Source organism: Lampetra fluviatilis, unplaced genomic scaffold, assembly GCF_964198595.1.
Source record: "Lampetra fluviatilis unplaced genomic scaffold, kcLamFluv1.1 SCAFFOLD_287, whole genome shotgun sequence".
Classification (NCBI taxonomy): domain Eukaryota; kingdom Metazoa; phylum Chordata; class Hyperoartia; order Petromyzontiformes; family Petromyzontidae; genus Lampetra; species Lampetra fluviatilis.
This window is the reverse complement of record NW_027621441.1, coordinates 1-15,790: the sequence shown is the minus strand read 5'-3', so window position 1 is coordinate 15,790 and position 15,790 is coordinate 1. Positions and strand designations below refer to the sequence as shown.

The 15,790-nt window shown below is 57.3% G+C and overlaps 1 protein-coding gene across 1 annotated transcript in view; it reads right to left on the bottom strand.

The window, feature by feature from the left end:
• Positions 1-15,735, bottom strand: part of LOC144955267 (scavenger receptor class F member 2-like) — a gene marked incomplete at its 5' end in the record, with an annotated part of 58,226 nt that extends 42,491 nt beyond the window's left edge. The window contains 4 exons of the mRNA XM_078885544.1: positions 1,340-1,558; positions 6,182-6,365; positions 10,224-10,351; positions 15,543-15,735. Coding sequence (XP_078741670.1) covers positions 1,340-1,558; positions 6,182-6,365; positions 10,224-10,351; positions 15,543-15,735 — 724 coding nt within the window. The remainder of the gene's footprint in view (positions 1-1,339; positions 1,559-6,181; positions 6,366-10,223; positions 10,352-15,542) is intronic.
• Between the last annotated feature and the right edge of the window lie 55 nt (positions 15,736-15,790).

Genomic DNA, 15,790 nt, shown 5'->3' with positions numbered 1-15,790 from the left:
CACCCACCCACCCACCCACCCACCCACTCACTCACTCACCCACCCACCCACTCACTCACCCACCCACTCACTCACTCACCCACCCACTCACTCACCCACCAACCCACCCACTCACCCACCCACACACTCACCTACCCACTCACTCACCCACCCACCCACTCACTCACCCAACCACCCACTCACTCACTCACTCACTCACCCACCCACTCACCCACCCACTCACTCACTCACTCACCCACCCACCCACCCACTCACTCACCCACCCACCCACCCACCCACCCACTCACCCACCCACCCACCCACCCACCCACCCAACCACTCACCCACCCACTCACCCACCCACCCACCCACCCACTCACTCACCCACCCACCCACCCACCCACACACCCACCCACTCACCCACCCCCTCACCCACCCACCCACTCACCCACTCACCCACCCACTCACCCACTCACTCACCCACCCACCCACTCACCCACCCACCCACACACCCACTCCCTCACCCACCCACTCACCCACTCACCCACCCACTCACTCACCCACCCACCCACCCACTCACCCACCCACCCACTCACCCACCCACCCACTCACCCACCCACCCACCCACTCACCCACCCACCCACTCACTCACCCACCCACCCACCCACCCACCCACCCACTCACCCACCCACCCACCCACCCACCCACTCACCCACCCACCCACCCACCCACTCACCCACCCACCCACCCACTCACCCACCCCCTCACCCACCCACTCACCCACCCACCCACTCACCCACCCACTCACCCACCCACCCACCCACTCACCCACCCACCCACTCACCCACCCACCCACCCACCCACTCACCCACCCACCCACCCACCCACTCACCCACCCACCCACCCACCCACTCACCCACCCACCCACCCACCCACTCACCCACTCACCCGCCCACCCACTCACCCACCCACTCACCCACCCACCCACCCACCCACTCACTCACCCACCCACCCACCCACTCACCCACTCACCCACCCACTCACCCACTCACCCACCCACCCACCCACTCACCCACCCACCCACCCACTGACCCACCCACCCACCCACTCACCCACCCACCCACCCACTCACCCACCCACCCACCCACCCACTCACCCACCCACCCACTCACCCACCCACCCACCCACCCACTCACCCACCCACCCACTCACCCACCCACTCACTCACCCACCCACTCACTCACCCACCCACCCACTCACTCACTCACCCACCCACCCACTCACTCACCCACTCACCCACTCACCCACCCACCCACCCACTCACCCACCCACCCACCCACTCACCCACTCACCCACCCACCTGGGCCCCGTGTATCCGGGTGGGCAGTGTGGGCATGTCCCGTCCTCGGGGTGGCAGGCGGTGTCCGGGTGGCACACGGGGCAGGGGTGGGCACAGCCCTCGCCAAACCAGCCGGCGGCGCAGCGCTCCCCACATCGCTCGCCCCGCCAGCCAGACGCACACGCCTCACACACGCCCCGCTGGGGGTCGCACGGAGCCGCACGCTTGCAGCGTCCACACCTAGGGGTGTCACACACACGCACACGTCACACACACACAGGCGTCACACACACATCACACACGCGTCACACACACACGCGTCACACACACACACATACGCACACGCCTCACACACGCCCCGCTGGGGGTCGCACGGAGCCGCACGCTTGCAGCGTCCACACCTAGGGGTGTCACACACACGCACACGTCACACACACACAGGCGTCACACACACATCACACACGCGTCACACACACACGCGTCACACACACACACATACGCACACGCCTCACACACGCCCCGCTGGGGGTCACACGGAGCCGCACGCTTGCAGCGTCCGCATCTACAGGCATCACACACACGCACACGTCACACACACACAGGTGTAGCACACACACACGTCACACACACACACAGGCGTCACACACATACGTCACACACACACACGCCTCACACACGCCCCGCTGGGGGTCGCACGGAGCCGCACGCTTGCAGCGCCCACACCTACAGACGTCACACACACGCACACGTCACACACACACGTCACACACACACGTCACACACACACACACACAGGCATCACACACACACACACACAGGCATCACACACACACACAGGCATCACACACACACACACACAGACATCACACACACACACACAGACAACACACACACACACACAGGCATCACACACACACACACACACAGGCATCACACACACACACAGGCATCACACACACACACACACACAGGCATCACACACACACACAGGCATCACACACACACACACACACACAGACATCACACACACACACACAGACAACACACACACACACACAGGCATCACACACACACACAGGCATCACACACACACACACACAGACATCACACACAGACAACACACACACACACACAGGCATCACACACACACGCACACACACACACGTCACACGCACACAGACAACACACACACACACACAGGCGTCACACACACACACAGGCGTCACACACACACACACACGTCACACACACACGTCACACACACACACACACGCACACACACACACAGGCGTCACACACACACACAGGCGTCACACACACACACACACACACGTCACACACACACGTCACACACACACACACACGCACACACACACACAGGCGTCACACACACACACACACACACGTCACACACACACGTCACACACACACACACGCACACACACACACAGGCGTCACACACACACGCACACACACACACGTCACACGCACACACACACACGCACACACACACATACACGCACACACACACACGCACACAGGCGTCACACACACACGCACACACACACACACGTCACACACACACACGCACACACACACACAGGCGTCACACACACACACACAGGTGTCTCACACACACACACACACACGTCACACACACACACACGCACACACACACACACATGCGTCACACACACACACAGGCAGGTGTCTCACACACACACACAGGCAGGTGTCTCACACACACACACACGTCACACACACGCACACACACACACACAGGCGTCACACACACACACAGGCAGGTGTCTCACACACACACACACGCACACACACACACAGGCAGGTGTCTCACACACACACACAGGCAGGTGTCTCACACACACACACAGGCAGGTGTCTCACACACACACACACGTCACACACACGCACACACACACACACACAGGCGTCACACACACACACAGGCAGGTGTCTCACACACACACACACGCACACACACACACAGGCAGGTGTCTCACACACACACACACGCACACACACACACAGGCAGGTGTCTCACACACACACACACGCACACACACACACAGGCAGGTGTCTCACACACACACACAGGCAGGTGTCTCACACACACACACGTCACACACACACACAGGCATCACACACACACACACACACGCGTCACACACAGACACAGGCGTCACACGCATACACATACAGGCGTCACACACACGCGTCACACACACACACGCACACACACACGCGTCACACACACGCACAGGTCACACATACAGGCATCACACACACGCGTCACACACACAGGCAGGTGTCTCACACACACACACAGGCGTCACACACACACACGCATCACACACAGACACAGGCGTCACACGCATACACATACAGGCGTCACACACACGCGTCACACACACACACGCACACACACACGTGTCACACACACGCACAGGTCACACATACAGGCATCACACACACGTCACAAACACGTCACACACACAGACGTCACACACGCGCAAACACACACACACAGGCATCACACACACGTCACACACACGTCACACACACACAGACGTCACACACGCGCAAACACACACATACAGGCATCACACACACGTCACAAACACGTCACACACACAGACGTCACACACGCGCAAACACACACACACAGGCGTCACACACATGTCACACACGTCACACACGCATCACGCACACACACATCACACAGGCATCACACACACAGGCATCACACACACAGGCATCACACACACAGACGTCACACACACAGGCGTCTCACGCCGTGAGCGTGACGCTGTGTGTGTGTGATGACGTCTGTGTGTGTGTGACGCGTGTGTGTGTGTGACGTCTGTGTGTGTGTGACGCGTGTGTGTGTGTGACGTCTGTGTGTGTGTGACGCGTGTGTGTGTGTGTGTGACGTCTGTGTGTGTGTGACGCGTGTGTGTGTGTGACGTCTGTGTGTGTGTGACGCGTGTGTGTGTGTGACGCCTGTGTGTGTGTGACGCGTGTGTGTGTGTGACGTCTGTGTGTGTGTGTGTGACGTCTGTGTGTGTGACGTCTGTGTGTGTGTGACGCGTGTGTGTGTGTGACGTCTGTGTGTGTGTGACGCGTGTGTGTGTGTGTGTGACGTCTGTGTGTGTGTGTGTGTGTGACGTCTGTGTGTGTGTGACGCGTGTGTGTGTGTGACGTCTGTGTGTGTGTGACGCGTGTGTGTGTGTGTGTGTGACGTCTGTGTGTGTGTGACGCGTGTGTGTGTGTGACGTCTGTGTGTGTGTGACGCGTGTGTGTGTGTGACGCCTGTGTGTGTGTGACGCGTGTGTGTGTGTGACGTCTGTGTGTGTGTGTGTGACGTCTGTGTGTGTGACGTCTGTGTGTGTGACGTCTGTGTGTGTGTGACGCGTGTGTGTGTGTGACGTCTGTGTGTGTGTGACGCGTGTGTGTGTGTGACGTCTGTGTGTGTGTGACGCGTGTGTGTGTGCGTGTGTGTGTGTGACGCGTGTGTGTGTGTGACGCGTGTGTGTGTGTGACGCCTGTGTGTGTGTGTGACGTCTGTGTGTGTGTGACGCGTGTGTGTGTGTGACACCTGTGTGTGTGTGACGTCTGTGTGTGTGACGCGTGTGTGTGTGCGTGTGTGACGCGTGTGTGTGTGTGACGCGTGTGTGTGTGACGCCTGTGTGTGTGTGTGACGTCTGTGTGTGTGACGCGTGTGTGTGTGACGCGTGTGTGTGACGCCTGTGTGTGTGACGTCTGTGTGTGTGTGACGCGTGTGTGTGTGCGTGTGTGTGTGTGACGCGTGTGTGTGTGTGACGCGTGTGTGTGTGTGACGCCTGTGTGTGTGTGTGACGTCTGTGTGTGTGTGACGCCTGTGTGTGTGTGACACCTGTGTGTGTGTGACGTCTGTGTGTGTGTGACGCCTGTGTGTGTGACGCGTGTGTGTGTGTGTGTGCACTGGGACCCCACATGCACCACCCCCCTCCAGTACCTCCAGATACTCGCCCACCCACCTCCCCCTGGTAGTGCACTACCTGTGGGCACGCTGGTATCCCACTGGTACCCCCAGTGACCCCTGGTAGTGCACTACCTGTGGGCACGCTGGTATCCCACTGGTACCCCCAGTGACCCCTGGTAGTGCACTACCTGTGGGCACGCTGGTATCCCACTGGTACCCCCAGTGACCCCTGGTAGTGCACTACCTGTGGGCACGCTGGTATCCCACTGGTACCCCCAGTGACCCCTGGTAGTGCACTACCTGTGGGCACGCTGGTATCCCACTGGTACCCCCAATGACCCCTGGTAGTGCACTACCTGTGGGCACGCTGGTATCCCACTGGTACCCCCAGTGACCCCTGGTAGTGCACTACCTGTGGGCACGCTGGTATCCCACTGGTACCCCCAGTGACCCCTGGTAGTGCACTACCTGTGGGCGCACTGGTATCCCACTGGTACTCTCACAAACCCCCCACCCCCCCCCGGTAGTGCACTACCTGTGGGCACACTGGTATCCCACTGGTACCCTCACAACCCCCCCCACCCACCCCCGGTAGTGCACTACCTGTGGGCACACTGGTATCCCACTGGTACCCTCACAACCCCCCCCACCCACCCCTGGTAGTGCACTACCTGTGGGCGCACTGGTATCCCACTGGTACCCTCACAACCCCCCCCACCCACCCCCGGTAGTGCACTACCTGTGGGCGCACTGGTATCCCACTGGTACCATCACAACCCCCCCCACCCACCCCTGGTAGTGCACTACCTGTGGGCGCACTGGTAACCCCCAGGTCCTCACAGGAACCCCCAGTGACCCACCCACCCCTGGTAGTGCACTACCTGTGGGCGCACTGGTATCCGTAGAGTCCGGCGGGGCACGCCTCGGCGCAGTAGCGTCCCCGGTGTCCCAGACGGCACACGCAGGAGCCGCTGAGCGCGACGCACCGCTCCGTGGCGGAGGGGCGGCAGGCACAGCGGTGCTCGCAACGCGCTCCCCAGAGTCCCTCACGGCACACGCAGCGGCCTGGGGGGGGAGAGGGCCGGAGATTAGGCCTCAGCAAGGCAAGGTAAAAGGTGAAAGGTAAAAGGTGAAAGGTGAAAGGTGAAAGGTAAAAGGTAAAAGGTAAAAGGTGAAAGGTAAAAGGTGAAAGGTGAAAGGTAAAATGTAAAAGGTGAAAGGTGAAAGGTGAAATGTAAAAGGTAAAAGGTGAAAGGTGAAAGGTAAAAGGTGAAAGGTGAAAGGTAAAAGGTGAAAGGTGAAAGGTGAAAGGTGAAAGGTGAAAGGTGAAAGGTGAAAGGTGAAAGGTGAAAGGTAAAATGTAAAAGGTGAAAGGTGAAAGGTAAAAGGTGAAAGGTGAAAGGTGAAAGGTGAAAGGTGAAAGGTAAAATGTAAAAGGTAAAAGGTGAAAGGTAAAAGGTGAAAGGTGAAAGGTAAAATGTAAAATGTAAAAGGTAAAAGGTGAAAGGTGAAAGGTAAAAGGTAAAAGGTAAAACAACGAGTGGGTCACTGTGGGAACCTGGGAGTTCCTGAGAGCCTAGCTTTTACCCTTACCACAATACAATCACTCTACCCTTACCTTCTACCCTTTAGCAGGTAAGGTAAAAGGTAAAAGGTAAAAAACAACGAGCCTACCTTTTACCCTACCTTTTACCTTACCACAATACAATCACTCTACCCTACCTTCTACCCTTTAGCAGGCAAGGAAAAAGGTAAAAAGCAACGAGCCTACCTTTTACCCTACCTTTTACCCTTACCACAATACAATCACTCTACCCTTACCTTCTACCCTTTAGCAGGTAAGGTAAAAGGTAAGAAGCAACGAGCCTACCTTTTACCCTACCTTTTACCCTTACCACAATACAATCACTCTACCCTTACCTTCTACCCTTTAGCAGGCAAGGTAAAAGGAAAAAAGCAACGAGCCTACCTTTGACCCTTTAGCAGGTAAGGTAAAAGGTAAAAAGCAACGAGCCTACCTTTGACCCTTTAGCATGTAAGGTAAAAGGTAAAAGGTAAAAAGCAACGAGCCTACCTTTTACCCTTTGGCAGGTAAGGTAAAAGGTAAAAGGTAAAAAACAACGAGCCTACCTTTGACCCTTTAGCAGGCAAGGTAAAAGGTAAAAGGTAACGAGCCTACCTTTTACCCTTTGGCAGGTAAGGTAAAAGGTAAAAGGTAAAAAACAACGCGCCTACCTTTTACCCTTTGGCAGGTAAGGTAAAAGGTAAAAGGTAAAAAGCAACGAGCCTACCTTCTACCCTTTGGCAGGCAAGGTAAAAGGTAAAAGGTAAAAAACAACGCGCCTACCTTTTACCCTACCTTTTACCCTTACCACAATACAATCACTCTACCCTTACCTTCTACCCTTTAGCAGGCAAGGTAAAAGGTAAAAAGCAACGAGCCTACCTTTTACCCTACCTTTTACCCTTACCACAATACAAATTACCCGATTACAGGGTAATTACTAGGGAACTACTACACATGAACAAGGTTTATAACGGTAAATGCTATAGGTAGAGAGCTTTATTCATATAGAATACTCTGGGGGGGGGCGGGCGGGGAGAGGGGAGAGGGCCGGAGATCCACCCACGTTCTAGATTTGAAGCTTCCGTGACTGCAAGTGATACGTTCATATTCTGGGGGGTTTTTTCGGTGAAGTCACCATGTGGGTAGAAAATGAAAATTAATAAAATACAAATCAAGATCCACCCACGCGCTGTTTGGTTGTTTCATTCGGCAGTTTTTCCCTGCAGTTTGAAGTCAAAACGACGCACTATGCAACGCGATTGTTTGGTTAGTAAGTGTTAGACTCTTGTTATACATCGGTAACTTTAGCTGCGACGGTCCCACCTGATGACGGAGACTTGTGTTGCCTCCGAAACGTCGCGATTTTATTATTCGATTTTATTTCCATTGTTAACTTTTAATTTTATTTTTTACCTACATGGTGACTTTACCGAAAAAACCTACGAATCCTTGCAGTCACGAAAGCTTCACATATAGAATTACTAAGTGTTATTTTCGCCTTGCTTATGCCTACAAAGTATGGAAAGTGGGCTATTATCACCCCCCACGAACTTCGCTTTCGTAACCAGGATGGTTACGTGAAGGAATGACACAAATAAGTAATATTTTAACAAACTTTTTTTAAAACACGCTTTAATTAAATGTACCGTACTAGTAATGGAAAAACTCTACGACTCCAGGAAGTGGTTCCGAAGCTTGCCACAACGTAAGGGGCCGTGGTGATTTACAGCCAACGTCAGTTGAGCGTGGACAATAAGACCCAAGCCGAAACGTTACATATAAAAAAGATTGTTTAAAAAGATCGATTTTTTTATATTTCATGATAGAATATAGTGCTGCCATCAGTATGACATAAGTATACCAAGTTTGCAGTCGATACCGCATTGGGAAGTGGGTTAAAATTGAGTTACACAGCGTCACACACACAGCATCACACACACACGCACACAGCGTCACGCACACACACAGGGTCACACACACACACCGTTATGCACACACACACAGCGTCACACACACACACACAGCGTCACATACACGCACAGCATCACACACACACACGCACAGCGTCACACACACACACACGCACAGCGTCACACACACACACACACACACCGCACAGCGTCACACACACACACGCACAGCGTCACACACACACACGCACAGCGTCACACACACACACACGCACAGCGTCACACACACACACACACACACGCACAGCGTCACACACACACACGCACAGCGTCACACACACACACGCACAGCGTCACACACACACACACGCACAGCGTCACACACACACACACACGCACAGCGTCACACACACACACGCACAGCGTCACACACACACACGCACAGCGTCACACACACACACACGCACAGCGTCACACACACACACACGCGCACAGCGTCACGCACACACACACAGCGTCACGCACACACACACAGCGTCACATACACGCACAACGTCACACACACACACGCACAGCGTCACACACACACACACACACACGCACAGCGTCACACACACACACACAGCGTCACACACACGCACAGCGTCACACACACAGCGTCATACACACATACAGTGTCACACGCACGCACAGTGTCACACACACACACAGCATCACACACACAGCGTCACGCACACAGCGTCACACACACACACAGACACACGCACACAGCGTCACACACACACACGCACGCAGTGTCACACACACAGCGGTCACACACACACAGACACACACAGCGTCACACACACACACAGCGTCACACACACAGCGTCACGCACACACACACGCACAGTGTCACACACACACAGCATCACACACACAGCGTTACGCACACACACACAGCGTCACACACACAGCGTCACACACACACAGCGTCACACACACACAGCGTCACATACACACCGTCACACACACACACACGCACAGCGTCACACACACACAGCGTCACACACACACAGCGTCACACACACACAGCGTCACACACACATACAGTGTCACACGCACGCACAGTGTCACACACACACACAGCATCACACACACAGCGTTACGCACACACAGCGTCAGACACACACACACACAGCGTCACACACACAGACACACACACGCACAGCGTCACATACACACACAGCGTTACGCACACACAGCGTCACACACACACACACACAGGGTCACACACACACAGCGTCACGCACACACACGCACAGCGTCACATACACACACAGTGCCACACACACAGCGTCACACACGCACAGCGTCACACACACACACAGCTTCACACACACAGCGTCACACACACACAGCGTCACACACACAGCGTCACACACGCACACACACACGCTGGCTCACCGGTTGCCGGGTTACAGGGGGAGCTCCCCCCACAGTGGCAGCGAGCGTTGCAGTTGGGTCCCCACCAGCCGGCACCGCACACGCAGCGCCCCGTCGCCTGTTCACACAGCACGGCCCCGGCACCGCACCTACACGTGGCACCACACGTGGCACCCCACCTACACACACACACAGACACACACACACACACAGACACACACACACACGGTGAGGGAGCACACACACGCACACGCAGCGCCCCGTCGCCTGTTCACACAGCACGGCACCAGCACCGCACCTACACGTGGCACCACACGTGGCACCCCACCTACACACGCACACACGCACGCACACACGCACGCACACACGCACGCACACACGCACGCACACACGCACGCACACACGCACGCACGCACACACACACGCACACACACACGCACGCACACACGCACGCACACACGCACGCACGCACACACACACACACGCACACACGCACGCACACACGCACGCACGCACACACACACGCACACACACACGCACGCACACACGCACGCACACACGCACGCACGCACACACACACACACGCACACACACACGCACGCACACACGCACGCACGCACACACACACACACGCACACACGCACGCACACACGCACGCACGCACACACACACGCACACACACACGCACGCACACACGCACGCACACACGCACGCACGCACGCACACACACACGCACACACACACGCACGCACACACGCACGCACACACGCACGCACGCACGCACGCACACACGCACACACACACGCACGCACACACGCACGCACACACGCACGCACGCACACACACACACACGCACACACACGCGCACACACACGCACACACACGCACGCACACACGCACGCACACACGCACGCACACACGCACACACACACACGCACACGCACACACACACACGCACACACGCACACACACACACACGGTGGGTCCCTCCACCACGTGACCTCCCAGGCACCCCTTGGGGCCCCCAGCCCTCGTACGGGCCGACACAGCAGTGACCTTATTCTTATGTTTTTTCGGTAAAGTCACGTGGGTAAAACATTAAAATGACTTTTATTAATTTTAATGTTTCACCTACACGGCGACTTCACCGAAAAAACGCACGAATATGAATCCTTGCTGTCACGAAAGCTTCAAATCTAGAAACAGCAGTGACCGTCGTTCTATGTCACTACACATGCACTTATAAGATCTTGTCTCTTGGATTTCTCTTCACTTGCTACAGTGAATCTGGCTGTGACGGTCCCACCTGAAGACGGAAACTTGCGTTGCCTCCGAAACGTCGTGATTTTATTATTATGATTTAATTATTATTTTACCTACGTGACTTTACCAAAAACAAAAAACTAAGAGGAGGGGGACAAAGACAAAGATCCCCCGTGTAGCCTTAACAGACTGTAGGGGCAAGTGCTGTTAGCGAGCACCTATGAAGGCCGCCTTTGTCTCCCCAGTGGCGATGTTTACTACAACACCGTACCAGGTACTCGCTTGAGGCTGAGTCGACCTAGGGGAGGCCCAGAACCGGTTCAGAGAATCGTCATTGGTGTTGGCCCGTGAGCGGGAATCGAACCCGGGTCGTTGGGTTCAGAGCGCAGCGCACACACAGACACACACACGCACACAGACACACGCACGCACACAGACACACACACGCACACAGACACACGCACACAGACACACACACGCACACAGACACACACGCGCACACAGACACACACACGCACACAGACACACACACGCACACAGACACACACACGCACACAGACACACACACGCACACAGACACACGCACACAGACACACGCACACAGACACACGCACACAGACACACACACGCACACAGACACACACACGCACACAGACACACACACGCACACAGACACACACACGCACACAGACACACGCACACAGACACACGCACACAGACACACACACGCACACAGACACACACACGCACACAGACACACACACGCACACAGACACACACACGCACACAGACACACACACACACACACAGACACACACACGCACACAGACACACACACGCACACAGACACACACACGCACACAGACACACACACGCACACAGACACACACACGCACACAGACACACACACGCACACAGACACACACACGCACACAGACACACACACGCACACAGACACACACACGCACACAGACACACACACGCACACAGACACACACACACGCACCACTGGCACCCCACCTGGACAAAGACAAAGGTCCCCCGTGTAGCCTTAACAGACTGTTGGGGCAAGTGCTGTTAGCGAGCACCTATGAAGGCCGGCACGGTACACGGGGGGGTGGGTGGCCAGCACCACGCCCGGCCGCCTTTGTCTCCCCAGTGCTGGAGATGTTTACTACACACCGCTACACCAGGTACTCATTTGAGGCTGAGTCGACCTAGGGGAGGCCCAAGACCGGTTCAGATAATCGTCACTGATGGACACACACACGCGTGTGTCTCCCCATGTCTCCATCTGTCCCCGTGTCTCCCCCCGTGTTTTTGTGTGTCTCCCCTAGTCTCACCCCGTGTCTCTGTGTGTCTCCCCGTGTCTCCGTGTCTCTCCCCGTGTCTCCGTGTGTCTCCCCGTGTCTGTGTGTCTCTCCCCGTGTCTCCATGTGTCTCCCCGTGTCTCCCCGTGTCTCCCCGTGTCTTCGTGTGTCTCCCCGTGTCTCTCTCCGAGTCTCTCCCCGTGTCTCCCTGTGTCTGCGTGCCTTTCCCCGTGTCTCTCTCTGTGTCTCTCCCCGTCTCTGCCCGTGTCCCCGTCTCTCCCCGTGTCTCTCTCCACGTGTCTCTCCCCGTGTCTCCCCGTGTACCCGTCTCTCCCCGTCTCTGCCCGTGTCTCTCTCTCTCCGTGTCACTCCCCGTGTCTCTCCCTGTGTCTCTCTCCCCGTGTTTCTCCCCATGTCTCTCCCCGTGTCTCTCTCTCTCCCGGTGTCTCTCCCCGTGTCTCCCCGTGTCTCTCTCCCCGTGTCTCTCCCCGTGTCTCCCCGTGTCTCTCCCCGTGTCTCTCCCCATGTCTCTCCCCATGTCTCTCCCCGTGTCTCTCTCTCTCCCGGTGTCTCTCTCCCCGTGTCTCTCCCCGTGTCTCTCCCCATGTCTCTCTCCCCGTGTCTCTCCCCGTGTCTCTCCCCGTGTCTCTCTCTCTCCCGGTGTCTCTCCCCGTCTCTCTCCCCGTGTCTCCCCGTGTCTCTCCCCGTGTCTCTCCCCATGTCTCTCTCCCCGTGTCTCCCCGTGTCTCCCCGTGTCTCTCCCCGTGTCTCTCCCCGTGTCTCTCTCCCCGTGTCTCTCCCCGTGTCTCTCCCCATGTCTCTCTCCCCATGTCTCTCCCCATGTCTCTCTCCCCGTGTCTCTCCCCATGTCTCTCTCTCTCCGTGTCTCCCCGTGTCTCTCTCTCGCTCCCCTTCTCTCCCCGTGTCTCTCCCTCACCAGCCTTGGTGACAGCTGCAGGCTCCGAAGTTGCAGGTGCAGGACTCCTGGCAGCGCTCCCCCCGTGTCTCTGTGTCTCCGTGTCTCTGTGTCTCTCCCCGTGTCTCTGTGTATCTCCCCGTGTCTCCGTGTCTCTCCCCGTGTCTCTGTGTCTCCGTGTCTCCGTGTCTCTCCCCGTGTCTCTGTGTGTCTCCCCGTGTCTCCGTGTCTCTCCCCGTGTCTCTGTGTGTCTCCCCGTGTCTCCGTGTGTCTCTCCCCGTGTCTCTGTGTGTCTCTCCCTGTGTCTCCGTGTGTCTCCCCATCCCATGTCTCCGTGTCTCCCCGTGTCTCTGTGTGTCTCTCCCCGTGTCTCCGTGTCTCTTCCCGTGTCTCCCCGTGTCTCTGTGTGTCTCTCCCTGTGTCTCCGTGTCTCTCCCCGTGTCTCCGTGTCTCTCCCCGTGTCTCCGTGTGTCTCTCCCTGTGTGTCCGTGTCTCCCCATCCCGTGTCTCCGTGTCTCTTCCCGTGTCTCCCCGTGTCTCTCTCTGTGTCTCTGTGTCTCTCTCTGTGTCTCTGTGTCTCTCTCTGTGTCTCTGTGTCTCTCTCTGTGTCTCCGTGTCTCTCCCCGTGTCTCCCCGTGTCTCTCCCCGTCTCCCCGTGTCTCTGAGTCTCTCCCCATCTCTCCCCGTGTCTCTCCGTGTCTCTCCCCGTGTCTCTCTCTCCGTGTCTCTCTCTCCGTGTCTCTCTCCCCGTGTCTCTCCCTCACCAGCCTTGGTGACAGCTGCAGGCTCCGGTAGCCGCGTCGCAGACTCCGAAGTTGCAGGAGCAGGTCTCTTGGCAGCGCTCCCCCCGTGTCTCTCTGTGTCTCTCCCTGTGTCTCTGTGTCTCTCCCCGTGTCTCCGTGTCTCTCCCCGTGTCTCTCTCCCCGTGTCTCCCCGTGTCTCTCTCCCCGTGTCTCTCCCCGTGTCTCCCCGTCTCCCCGTTCTCCGAGTCTCTCCCCATCTCTCCCCGTGTGTCTCCCCGTGTCTCTCTCCGTGTCTCTCCCCGTGTCTCCTCGTGTCTCCCCATCTCTCTCTCTCCGTGTCTCTCTCCGTGTCTCTCCCCGTATCTCTCCCCGTGTCTCTCCCCGTGTCTCTGTGTCTCTCTCCCCGTGTCTCTCCGCGTGTCTCTCTCTCCCCGTGTCTCTCCCCGTGTCTCTCCCCGTGTCTCTGTGTCTCTCTCCCCGTGTCTCTCCGCGTGTCTCTCTCTCCCCGTGTCTCTCCCTCACCAGCCTTGGTGACAGCTGCAGGCTCCGGTAGCCGCGTCGCAGACTCCGAAGTTGCAGGAGCAGGCCTCTTGGCAGCGCTCCCCCCGTGTCTCTGTGTGTCTCCTCGTGTCTCTGTGTGTCTCCCTGTGTCTCCGTGTCTCTCCCTGTGTCTCCGTGTGTCTCTGTGTCTCTCCGTGTCTCTGTGTGTCTCCCCATCTCCCCGTGTCTCTCTCCATGTCCCCGTGTCTCCCCGTGTCCCCGTATCTCCGTGTCTCTCCCCGTGTCTCTCCCCGTGTCTCTCTCTCCGTGTCTCTCTCCCCGTGTCTCTCCCTCACCAGCCTTGGTGACAGCTGCAGGCTCCGGTAGCCGCGTCGCAGACTCCGAAGTTGCAGGAGCAGGCCTCTTGGCAGCGCTCCCCCCGTGTCTCTGTGTGTCTCCCCATCTCCCTGTGTCTCGCCGTGTCCCCGTGTCTCTCCCCTTCTCTCCCCGTGTCTCCGTGTCTCTCTCCCCGTGTCTCCCCGTATCTCCGTGTCTCTCCCCATCTCTCCCCGTGTCTCTCTCCCCGTGTCTCTCTCCCCGTGTCTCTCTCCCCGTGTCTCTCCCTCACCAGCCTTGGTGACAGCTGCAGGCTCCGGTAGCCGCATCGCAGACTCCGAAGTTGCAGGAGCAGGCCTCTTGGCAGCGCTCCCCCCAGCGAGCCGGCGCGCAGGTGCAGGCGCCCGTGAGGGCGTCGCAGGTTCCGTGTGGGTGGCACAGGCACTGACGCTTGCACTCGGGGCCCCAGTACTGGCTGGGGCACTCTGTGGGGGTGGTAGGGGGTGGGGTGGGTGGGTGGTGGGGGTGGTGGGGGTGGGT